The sequence below is a fragment of the Oryza glaberrima genome, chromosome 9 (assembly GCF_000147395.1).
Source record: "Oryza glaberrima chromosome 9, OglaRS2, whole genome shotgun sequence".
NCBI classification, from domain to species: domain Eukaryota; kingdom Viridiplantae; phylum Streptophyta; class Magnoliopsida; order Poales; family Poaceae; genus Oryza; species Oryza glaberrima.
Window position 1 is genome coordinate 16,693,103 of NC_068334.1, and position 12,355 is coordinate 16,705,457.

The following is a 12,355-nucleotide window of genomic DNA, read 5'->3' on the forward strand; positions in this document are numbered from 1 at the left end:
ATGTATATGTACATCTGATTCGTATATTCTGTAGGTAGTCGGTTGGTTTTTATGGGACGGAGGGAGTATATATCATATAGGAGTACTACTTTGGCAGTTCGGCCCAAACCTCGCGCCGCACTGCCGCCGCCGCCAAAGCCGCAAGCCAAAAGGGGAACACCCGCCGCAAAAACCCCCAAACCTCTCGCCGTTCTCTTCCCCCATGTCTCCCTCCGCGCCGCCGTCCGCCCTCCGCCTCCGGGGGCTTCCCAAGGCCTCGCTGCCGGCCTCCTCCTCTTCCCCGCCCTCCGCTCGCTTCCCCCACCACCTCTCCATGTCCGCTTCCTCGTCTCGCCGCCCTCCGCCCCTCGCCGCAACGGCGGCGGCCGCCGGGACCGGGAGTGGCGCCTCCCCATCCCTCCTCGCCGCCGACCCGGGCCACCGCGACGCCGTCCTCCTCGCCGCTCGCGGCGCCATGGCGAACTGCCTCGGCGAGACCAGCCTCCACCTCGCCGTCCCCGGGCTCCGGCTCGCGGCCAAGGGCAAGGTGAGCAAAAAAAAAAAAAAAAAAAAAAAACCATTGGCCTGTGTTGCCCCACTGATTCTCCGATTGGACTAGGGAGTGACCGATTGCGTTTCTGGGTGAAGGTGAGGGACGTGTACGAGAGCGGGGAGCATCTGGTGCTGGTCACCACCGACCGGCAGAGCGCGTTCGATCGCGTCCTGGCTTCCATCCCTTTCAAGGGGCAGGTATATACTCCTTATCTGTCGTTATTCAGTGCCAATGTTGACAAGCGTTTGTTCAGTTTCCATGTCGATGATATTTTGGTGATAGGCTGCACTGCCTGGATTTTTAGCCCTTGTTGTTGTTTCATGCAACTGCAGTATTTGCCAGTAATGGTTTGCAAGTAATAATCAACTGAGAATATGAGAAGGGTCTGTTCTTAGTCATGCCTGGAATTTTGTCAATTGTTAATCTAGCTGTTTATTCCCCTGTTGATTGTACAAGCAGAATGTATGTTGGAACTAGCGATTATCGCTTGCATGGTCGATCATTTTGATGTGCTTTCATCTGGTTGAATATAGGTGCTCAACGAAACAAGCCTTTGGTGGTTCGATAGGACCCGTCATATCACTCCAAATGCAGTAGTTTCTTCTCCTGATAAGAATGTGACAATTGCAAAAAGGTGCTCAGTTTTTCCAGTTGAATTTGTTGGTGAGACCTAACGCTTGCTGCATTTACTGATTATTTCTCCTACTGCTTTGCAATCATATCCCTCAGAATTTTGTTGGCTGTGTTGATCAATTAGTTCTTTGTTTTCGTGATTCTTATGAATCTTGTCTATCATCCTTTTTTTTTTTTAAAAAAAAATCTTATGGAGAACTGTTATCTGTGTTGATCAATTAGCTTTATTTTCATGCTTTTTTTTCAGTGAGGGGATATGTTACTGGAAGCACTGATACATCTTTGTGGACTGTTTATAACAAGGGTGCGAGGAACTATTGTGGAAATGTTCTACGTGATGGTATGCTGAACCAACAAACATCCAAATTGGATTTTTTTTCTTTACTTACAGTGAGTGGCCTCTTATATGCAGGAATGGTAAAGAATCAGAAGCTATCTGCAAATATACTTACACCAACAACTAAAGCTGCAGATCATGATGTTCCTGTCACTCCTGAAGAGGTCTTTACTCTCCTTCACTTTTATGTCAACATAATCTTAACAGTCTAACTCCATAATGATTCCCCTCAAAATAGACACTAGCTTATATAGGGAAGGGGATAAACAGATGCTCTTGGTAGTCTAACATTGGAATTACATTGGAGTATTGGAGAAAGGTGGAAAATTAACGATGGCACTAGTTGAAGCCTGTCATTCTGGAGTCACAAAAGTTACCGTACTGTCTTTAGTCAGTTATTGAAGTTTCTCCTTTGCTTATAAGTCTAATTATCACAGTTGGCAGTAATCTAGAAGTCCTTGAATGATTCATGGATCTCATTTTCCTTTTTATGAGCTATTTTAGTTGCATTTTTTGCCTCCTTGGTGTTTATTCTTCAGCATGTAAATGCTGCCGTATTTATTCATCGCCTCCAAAGAGGTCATGACATTGCATTCTGCAGATTATCAATTCAGGACTAATGTCAAAGGAAGATTTTGATGAAGCAAGAAGCAAAGCCTTAAGCTTATTTGCATATGGGCAGGTGATTAATTCTCATATCTTCTGGTTCTTGTAAGGTGTCAGTTGCATGCCTAATAATCTTCTATAGCAATGTCACTGGCAATGTTAACATTGGACCTGGAACATCTCAAATTTAGCCTTGATATGCCTTTTTATTTAAATCTCTGCAGGAAGTGGCCTTAGAGAATGGACTGATTCTAGTTGACACAAAGTATGAGTTTGGAAAAACAGCTGATGGGACAATCATGTTGATTGATGAGGTTACATCTTCTTACATGATTTTATCCTTGTGATATGTTCTGCCTTCAAATTTTATGCCTGTCGGTCTCAGGAAACAGAAAGAGCATGGCTGATCCAACCTTAGATAACTATGCCTGACTAGCAACTTGTGCTAGCTGTGCTCACTGTTTCTCTCTATAAACGTAACATGCTCGTCATGACATCACTTTAGTGTGTTATTGTGTTGGAACTACCCTTACATAAGTACATGTTTTGTTTTCATATTTGGTAAGTGATTTTTGCACAAAAACCAAGCCAAGGGATTTTTGTGCTGGGGCTTGTTCTAAGGGTTTGAGTTACCATTTCGCCAACCGGTTCCCATTCCCAGAAATATAGTTTCTAGGATTTTTTTTATTTTTTTTAAAAAATGTTGCATGTCTTAATCTCTTTGATAATTTCTAATATATTTAATGATGATTTCTAACAGAATTCCAAATTTCCTCTTTTTGACAAGCAGGTACACACTCCTGACTCCAGCAGATATTGGATTGCTGATTCTTACAAAGAGAGATTCAGTTCTGGTCTTGAGCCTGAAAATGTTGACAAGGTAGACTGCTCCTGAAACTATACATGTGGCAGCGTTATGCCTTAAACTTATTATGCTTTTAATTTACAATGGAATTGCTGAAGATGTGATTTTATTTTCACCAGGAGTTCTTAAGACTCTGGTTCAAGAACAATTGCAATCCATACGAAGATGCGGTATACCATTTTTCCTTAAACCACTTAAGCATTTTCCATAGTAAGCAAATGTTGATAATTAGTGAAATATGAGATGTCCATGAATAGGTCCACGTATAAATTCCATGTCCATTGACTGCATGTTTGTTTGTCTTTTGAAGGCTCTTTGTTTTTGTGAAAACTCATTTCATGTTTATCTATTACTTTAAAATACTCAGGCTCTGCCTGAAGCTCCAGAAGAACTAGTTTGTGAACTAGCTTGGCGGTATGTCTATTTCTCTGAGTTTGTTCTAGTACTTCTCATTTCAGAACATGTTCAACCAACAACTTTATGTGCTTCTCTATGTACATGAATCTCGTACAAACATGATATCATATTGGTTGAATTATAGTTTGCTTAAATATCCACCACAGGTACATTTTCCTGTTTGAGACAATTACAAACACAAAGTTCGAGATCCCCAAAACTCAGGTATGTGACGACAGTTTGGTGAATTTGCTGTAACTGACAACCATATACTTAAAACATTTTTGTTAAATGCAGGAGCCGATTCACGAAAGAATATCAAGGAATGTTGCACAAGCCTTGCAGAACCTTTGATTGTGGATAAGGAAGAGGATTTCCAGAACAAAAACTTGCTTGCTGATGAGAATAAGAGGTGCACTTCTGGACTTCTGGTACCGGCATTACTAATAATAATATCAGCGTACGTTCATGCCGTCTATCATTCAAAGTATGCGTGTGCTCCGAGATGTAATATGGTTGGAAACAACTATAGCCAGAATCGCCTGGCAATACTCTCTGCCCTTAATAGTTTCCCTGTTGTGAGGGTCAGTGAGTGAGAGAGCGCCATACACGGTATGCATGATTGCGTGCTAATATTTTTTTCACCCTGTGATGTAACATTTTCTGGGGTTCACATCGTCTATCATGATGACACTACCATTATACTCCCTCCGTTCTAAAATATAAGCATTTTTAGCTATGAATCTAGCACGTCCAGATTCATAGCTAAAAATACTTACATTTTGGGACGGAGGGAGTAGATATTAATGTGTGGGATAATAGGAGGGATGGTGAGACCCGCATACTAGTGACCATAATAATAATGATATTATGGTAATGATAATGATATTATGGTAGAGTATTCTCGCCCTATTTCTGTGTAACAAACATAATATCGAAGAGGCTGAGTTCAAGTTTGCTCCGCCTCTAGTGAAAGTGTGATCCTATACTTCAGAACACTTCAGTTTAGAAACAAACAATTTCTAATGATGCCAAGTCGTTTGTTATTACTAGCACCGGGCAATATTTTCTCCATTTTGTCAAACTCCCACAAAATCCGTACAGATGGACCATTCATTTTAGAAAGTCTCTCTTGTCAGTGTCACTGATCGATATATCGATAGAGGAAAGGGAAGAAGAATCAGCCGCTTAAAATGTAGAGTACTCCCAAGCAACGTTGACTTGACTTCCCAAGCCTTTTTAATCCCAAAGAGGGGATCAGCAGCTGCAAGTGCATCAGCAGCGAGTTCCAGCCATGGCAGCAGACAAGGGAGTGAAGGTGTTCGGCATGTGGGCGAGCCCCATGGCGATCCGTGTGGAGTGGGCGCTCCGGCTCAAGGGCGTCGACTACGAGTACGTCGACGAGGACCTCGCCAACAAGAGCGAGGCGCTGCTCCGGCACAGCCCGGTGACCAAGAAGGTGCCCGTGCTGGTCCACGACGGCAAGCCTCTCGCCGAGTCCACCGTCATCGTCGAGTACATCGACGAGGCCTGGAAGCACGGCTACCCCATCATGCCCTCCGACCCCTTCGACCGTGCTCAGGCGAGGTTCTGGGCCAGGTTCGCTGAAGAGAAGGTATAATCCAACTTTCTCTACTGATGACTCAAATCCAAATCCAATCTCTTTTTTTTCTTGACCTCTTAGTTAGATTGATTGGCTTTGCATTGGAAAAGTGATTTCATCACTCGGGGATATCCCCTCCCCTCGTTTTTTACATGACATGTAAATAGTCATAAAAAAATTTGGCAACATAGATTAATATAAAATATATCACTCTACAAACATGTAAGTTTAAATTTAACTTCTACAAGTTGTAACAAAAATAACAAATATAGCTGCGAATGTACGATAACTATTTTCAGTTTAATTTGTTTTTTTTGTTACAAGTTGTAGAAGTTGAATTTATTGAATTTTGTATAGCATGTATGTGGAGTGATATATTTTATAGTATTAATCTATGTTGTTAATTTTTTTAATAACTATATAGATGATATACAAACAAGAGGATATTCCCTCGAGAAATGAAAATCCACGTTCCTTTACGTTGCATTGGATGTTGTTATAGTGCAACGCTGCTCTGTACCCGATCTTCATGACGACCGGAGAGGAGCAGAGAAAGCTGGTGCACGAGGCCCAGCAGTGCCTGAAGACGCTGGAGACGGCCCTGGAGGGGAAGAAGTTCTTCGGCGGCGACGCCTTCGGCTACCTTGACATCGTCACCGGGTGGTTCGCCTACTGGCTGCCGGTCATCGAGGAGGCCTGCGGCGTCGAAGTCGTCACCGACGAGGCGCTGCCCCTGATGAAGGCCTGGTTCGACCGGGTCCTCGCCGTCGACGCCGTGAAGGCGGTCCTGCCGCCGAGGGACAAGCTCGTCGCGCTCAACAAGGCTCGCCGTGAGCAGATCCTCTCGGCGTAGAGAGCACGGTCACTTCAGCTCCCCAGCTAGTACGTTTCATCTCCATGGTCCATGGTTAAACAATAAGTTCGTCACAAGCACATTGTGCAGAAGTAGTAGATGCTCGAAGCATGATCCGTCTTAGAGAGACAAACTTAATGCTCTATGATATGTTATCCAGTGTACAATATTGCCTACTTAATTATTTCCTCAAGAGGAAAAATACAGTACAGTTTTGTACTTTTGTAGTGATCTGATCATTCTAATTAAGGGTCCAAATGGTCCGGTTTTGGGGGCTCGTCGGAGTGGCGGCGGCGATGCGCCGCCTTGGCCGCCCGGACCTCGCCGTAGAAGTAGGAGACGAAGCCCCATAGCGAGAGAGCGAGCGCGACGCCCTTTGTGCCGTTGAATGGCTCGTGGAAGAACATGACGGCGAGCACCTCGGTGACCGGGATGAGCACGGTCATGATGACGCCGGCGAGCAGCGCCGAGCCGTAGAAGATGGCGCCGATCGTGCCGAGGAAGAAGCACTGGTACATGGCGGCCGATCCGGCCAGGAGCAGGTAGTAGCCCGCTTGGCCCAGACCGAATTCATGGGCTTCTCCTGGGATTGCCTGCGTTTGGTTGCTTTCCAGCTTAATCAGAAATACTACTGCATATATGATCTAATGTCTCCAAAAGAGCTTGATCAAGAATTTACTAAACATAAGCTAGGCCTCTAGTTCCCTTTAGTATATTTATTAATTTCAACCGGTTGCACAACAAAATTTAATTGAAGTGTTAGAAATGAAGAAGTCACTAATTAGCCTTTTTTTTTCTAGAATTAAAAACACCTTCATGATAGCATGTATTTTGTTTTCTATGAGATAGCTGGAAATATGGATATTCAATTAATTTTCCTCTTGTTTCTGTTGTGAAGAATATTCTTGGGCTATATAGACTTTGAATTTGTTAGGTCTAACGGTAGACAGACTCGTCAACACAACTAGCTTTCCTTGTTCGAGAAAGAGTTACATCTTATTGCAAACATGAACAACTTGCTCAATGATTGGCTTGCACCGATCTACCACTACCTATCCTATATAGCCCACAAGTACGACTTGCTGCTGCTGGGCTTCAGTGTAAGTACAAAGGCCAAATTTGATCCAAAAAGAAAGAAAAAGAGGGTCCAAAATGAAAAGAATAAACAAGGGGATCAAAGTAAAACTTTGATAAGAAAAAGGAGGTACAAAATACAATTCACTCTCTTTTTTTATTGTCTATTAAGATTTGATTATGTCATTGTGTGCCAATCTTTCAGAAGCGTGCTCTGATATACTTAAATTTCTTTTCAAAAAAGCTTGGAACGTGCTCTGATCTATTGGCATAGTTACATTCATTTCTGAGTGGGGTTAAATAGTTTATAATATCTCAGTAGCCTGTAGATTGCCTTTCACTAGCAGTCCACTGATCAGATCACTTAGCATGACAAAAGGTAACTCCACTCCTGTGCATTACCATGTCAGCCTAATAAGTACTAGTATACAGTTCAGAACTCTGAGAAAAGGGTAGACGTCATTGCTAAGAACTCTATCAGAACACAGCTAATATCTGTTCCATCCCATAATATAAGGCATGATCAAACTTGGCACAGTGTTCAAAACTAATCTTTGACTTATAATTTCTCATATACAACAAAATTTTAACCATCTTAAAGTAAATTTAAATGTCAATCCAATAATATTAATTTTAGTTAAAAAATTAATTTATATTATAATAATTGTTGGTCAACTGTTTTTAAGTTGAATTTTGAAATGTGTGCATGTCTTATATTATAGAATAGAGGGAGTATATGAAAAATGTGTTGAGTTTTTGGATGGTGCAATACGGCTAAGATCAGTGTGCTGTGAAGAACTGTGAGAGTAGAGGTTGAAATCTTACGTGGAAATCGTTGTTGACGAGCATGCCGACGGCGCTGAAGGCCGTGGCGACGAAGCCGATGACGAGCTGCATCTCCATGACGAGCGTGTACGTGACGGCGCCGCGCGCGGCGGCGTGGTGCGCCTGGCTGAGCTCCATGACGGGGAGCACGAGCCCGTACAGCGCCGCGGCGGCGAGCGTCATGGCGAACCCGGCGCAGTACTGCGCGCGCGACACCCCCGCCGGCCGGTCCCCGCCGGCGTTCATCCCCAGCATCGCCGCGCCGACGCTGAGCAGCACGACGGCGTTCACCGAGAACGCCGTGAACCGCTGGCGCACGAGCAGCAGCGCGAACGCCGCCGTGAAGGCCAGCTGCGTGGAGATGAGGATGGAGGAGGTGGACACCGGGAGGTAGGCCAGGCCGTAGGCGTAGAGGAGGTCGTCGACGCCGGTCATGAGCCCGACGACGGCGGACGCCACCAGGAGGCGTGGCGTCATGAGGAACAGCGGCGTGGCCGCCGCGCCAGCGCCAGCGCCGTCGTCCTCAACCTCGCGCCGGCGGCGGCGTGAGGAGTACGAGAAGCAGAGCGGCGCGAGCAGCAGCGGCCAGCCGGCGGTCTGGAGAAGGCTGGAGAGCCACTTGCGGTTGCCGCCGCGGAGGAAGTAGGCGCGGAGGAGGAGCGGCCCGCACGCCGAGCCGACCACCATGAGGACGAAGTTGACGACGAGGAGCGGGCTCCTGAACAGTCTACCGGTGCTCAGCTGCTGCTGCTGCTGCTGCTGCTTGGTGGTGATCGCGTTCTTGCATGGCTGTCGCTGCGTCGTCGCCGCTTCCACCTCCATGATCAACAAAGTGAGCCCGAGAATGAGATATTGCGAGGATGATGAGTGTGCACGGCGACACGGCGGTTTATATGGAAAACTCAATTCATTCCCTGGGGATATCCCTCATTTATACATGTCATTTTAAAAGTTATTAAATTTTTTTAAAAAAAATTAGTATGATAGATCAATATTCCTATGTGATATGTTACTTTACAAACATGTAAATTCAAATTCAATTTATACAAGTATATAAAAAATAACAAATTTAACTATGAATAGAATACGTAATTCATGGTCAAATTTGTTTTTTTTTTCGAATTGTATAAGTCAAATTTTAACTCGCATATTTGCGAAAAGATATATCATATATGGATCTATCTTGACAATTTTTTTTTATTTTTTATACCTTTGTGAACGACATGCACAGAAACAAGAGGATATCCCCTTGAGGGACAAAAATCCACTTCCGGTTTATATGGCATACGGGTGCACCGTGCTGTGTACCGTGTACGTCCCGTGCAAAAATGATTTCGGCAGCTGAGGTTGTCACGACTCACGAACCTGACAGCTGAGGTTGTCAGCTTCCGGCGACGTCCGCTCGGTCACCTCTCGGTGATGGTACACTGCCACCACCACCACCGCAACAGCCCATGTCGAGAACACTAACGCGCGCCCAGGTGACCAGGTCCAGTTGCACCTAGCTAGGCTCGTAGCGCGAATGTGCCTTTTCTCATTGTCAAGGCCCAATTAATGGCTTGGCACAAATCGTTCTACCATCTCGGTGCCCGAGAGATTGCTTGGCACAAGAGATTCGATTGAGACCCATGCATTTGAGAGCTATCCCAATGGTGATGTCTAAAAGTAGAGCTCCTCGAAGAGAAGGATACTAAAGAGAACCTATAGGTTGTTTAGCAACTTCTATATAGAAAGTTTTCACACAAAATATACTAATAATATAAAGAGTATTGTTTAGCTGTTTGAAAAACGTGTTAAGAAAAACCGAGATAAAATATATATTTCATGTTTTCATTAGCACATTCTTCAAACTGCTAAACGATGTATTTTGTACGAAAGCTTTCTATATAGAAGTTTCTTTATAATATCAAATAAATCAAAATTTCAAGTTTATAATGATTAAAACTTACTCAATCATGCGCTAATGTCTTTCTTGTTTTGCGCGCCCACACTTAATCTTCATGTTTGGAAGTGTATGTCCAATCGTTTGTTTTGTAATCAAGTCTTAAATACTAATTAAATAGTTATAATAAATCTGAAAAAAAAATGACAACATTGGTACATTAGTCATCTATCACCATGCAAAATATCAACTTCAAGTTTGATCACATAATGAGAAAAATAACAAATTACACCCTTTCTTTTATCCCCACAAAAAAAACACCCTGAATAGTACAAGTAATCAGATTTCTTATTTTTCTTCAACTTGTTTAGGTTGAATTTAAACTTGCATGTTGTGATAGTGATATCTCTCATAATTATCTATGTTATCGAATTTCTATAATTTTTCATACCCATATACATTACATGCAAAGAATAAGCATGTACATGCACACAATGGTCGTTAATAGCGGTCTCTTACCAGTACTAATTAGGAATAATTGCTGACATGGAAGAAAGAGAAAGAAGAGAGATAAAACATCGTTGCTATAGGTAACAAATGGCTTAACAACGACTCTTAGCCTCTGTAATATGGAAACATGGTTGTATGAGGGTAAAAAGAAGGAAAGAATAGTAATATAAGGAATATTTTTTAAGTTAATGGTTAGAGTCTTTATCGTCTCAACTATTAAAAAGACACGATATCTAAATAATCTTGTATTGTCTAAAAGACGATAGTTGTCTCTACCATTGAATATGCCCTTAAGTGACAACATGACTTTCCCTTAACTTAAGTGCCATATCAGATATTTTACTTATTATGTGATAGTGGAATTAATTATATGTAAATCCAACATTGAGTATCGGGATTTAGTCAATCGTCATGAAATACACGGAGAACGGAGAATGCCTGTAATCGGCCGTCCGAACAAGACAGGAAAATCGGACACCACGCCGATGCTTCCCACGTTGGAGTATCTGCAATCAACTAACTGCTAATTTCAACCATGCATATGCACGTGTCAATTTTCAAAATATTTTTTCTCCTAGACTACTTATCCGATCTAAAAGCCGATTGCACCGTTATATTCATTGGAATTAAATATTTATAACAAGATATCACATGATTATATTCTGATTAAAGAAAAACATATGTTTCAAACCATTAATACTTTATGTTTCATACGTTATAGCAACATGTTTCAGCATCTGTTTTTATTGTGTTTCATAAAATTCACGGAAATACTTGCCACTACCCTCCCATCTCTCTCCACCTCATACATGCATGCATGTATGCATTTTTGTGAGCTTTAAAATGATTTTTCTCATAAACTAATTATCCAATCTATGATCTGATCACACCATTGTATTCGTTGTAATTAAATCTTTACAAGATATCACATGAATATATTTTGATAAAAAACATATGCTTCAATTCGTTAACACTAGTTGTTTCATATGTGGTAGCAACATGTTTCAACGTGTATCTTTATCATGTTTCATAAAATTTTTAAATGTTTCAATTGCTGATTTTTTTTGTTTCACCATATATAATTTGATGTTTCACTTAATGGTCAACTAGGAACATTTGACCAACCAATTTTTTTTTTGACATGAGACCTCAGATGGGAAGATTCCTCATGATTGTGGAGTGAAAAATGAAGTGTAGCAATATGCACATGTACATACGCTCAGAGCTTGGCTGGGCGTTCGATATTTGATGGGATATTTGGTGGGATATCGGACGTCCGAGCCGTAGCTCTCTCCGAAATACACCCCTAAAAACTCAAAAAAGCAAAGGCTCAATAAAGTACTCCCTCCGGGCTGATAATACTTGTCGTTTTGGACACGGGTGAGGTCAAACTTTAGAATCTTTGATTATGAATCATTTTCAAAATATTTGTCTTTCAAATATGGTGACCACATGTACAGATTAATCTTAAAAAGTATTTTAATAAGATCATATATTTGTTAATACTATTTTACATATTATGATAGAAAATAATGGTCAAAGTTGTTTTTTTAAGACCGTGCCCTTGTCCAAAACGACAAGTATTATCAACCCGGAGGAAGTAGGAGTATACAGTCCCTCCCCACAAGTCTAATTGGTTGTCAATATCTCGATCCTATAATTTGATTTTACTATCCTAATTAAGGTTTCTAATTGTATCATCATACTCCCTCCGTTTCTAAATATTTGACACAGTTGACTTTTTAGTACATATTTGACTGTTCGTCTTGTTCAAAAACTTTTATGAAATATATAAAACTATATATATACATATATGTATATTTAATAATGAATCAAATGATAGGAATTACTTAAGTTTTTTTAATAAGATGGACGGTTAAACCTATTTAAAAAAGTCAACGGTGTCATATATTTAGAAATGGAGGGAGTATATATATGTAGAATTTACGATTTTTTATACATATAATTCTATGATTGTGATTAGTATGGAGTAGAACTTTTAATTTCGATTTAGGATCGCGATTTAACAAGAAGTTGGTCCATTCCCCGTGATATCTGAGATGCATCTCTACAGCTCATAGGTACGGTGTATATAGAGTTTGGTTTTGGTGGCGTCATGTTCGCACACACCGAGAACGAGCAGGTCCAGCCGTCCAGGGAAGAAAACGGCAAGAAGAGGACAAGAGAAACCCGTGTGACATAACGTGCGTCAATCTGCAAGTCAAGCGTTATCCTTGAG

General features: G+C 41.8%; 3 protein-coding genes across 3 annotated transcripts; 2 read left to right on the top strand and 1 right to left on the bottom strand.

The window, feature by feature from the left end:
• Window positions 1–103: 103 nt before the first annotated feature.
• LOC127784089 (phosphoribosylaminoimidazole-succinocarboxamide synthase, chloroplastic) lies at window positions 104–4,049 on the top strand. Its single transcript, XM_052311277.1, has 12 exons — window positions 104–526; window positions 628–729; window positions 1,066–1,195; window positions 1,413–1,505; window positions 1,578–1,666; window positions 2,104–2,184; window positions 2,333–2,422; window positions 2,899–2,988; window positions 3,093–3,143; window positions 3,341–3,387; window positions 3,537–3,594; window positions 3,667–4,049. The coding sequence occupies exons 1-12, from the start codon at window positions 203–205 to the stop codon at window positions 3,721–3,723; spliced, it is 1,212 nt and encodes a 403-aa protein (XP_052167237.1). The 5' UTR covers window positions 104–202; the 3' UTR covers window positions 3,724–4,049.
• A 148-nt stretch (window positions 4,050–4,197) lies between these two features.
• LOC127784091 (glutathione transferase GST 23-like) lies at window positions 4,198–6,044 on the top strand. The gene is made up of 2 exons (XM_052311279.1): window positions 4,198–4,984; window positions 5,475–6,044. The coding sequence occupies exons 1-2, from the start codon at window positions 4,664–4,666 to the stop codon at window positions 5,823–5,825; spliced, it is 672 nt and encodes a 223-aa protein (XP_052167239.1). The 5' UTR covers window positions 4,198–4,663; the 3' UTR covers window positions 5,826–6,044.
• Window positions 5,935–8,604, bottom strand: LOC127784090 (purine permease 3-like). The gene is made up of 2 exons (XM_052311278.1): window positions 7,725–8,604; window positions 5,935–6,418 (listed from the first exon to the last, which is right to left on the bottom strand). Exons 1-2 carry the CDS (start codon window positions 8,544–8,546, stop codon window positions 6,071–6,073), a joined length of 1,170 nt encoding a protein of 389 aa, XP_052167238.1. The 5' UTR covers window positions 8,547–8,604; the 3' UTR covers window positions 5,935–6,070.
• Between the last annotated feature and the right edge of the window lie 3,751 nt (window positions 8,605–12,355).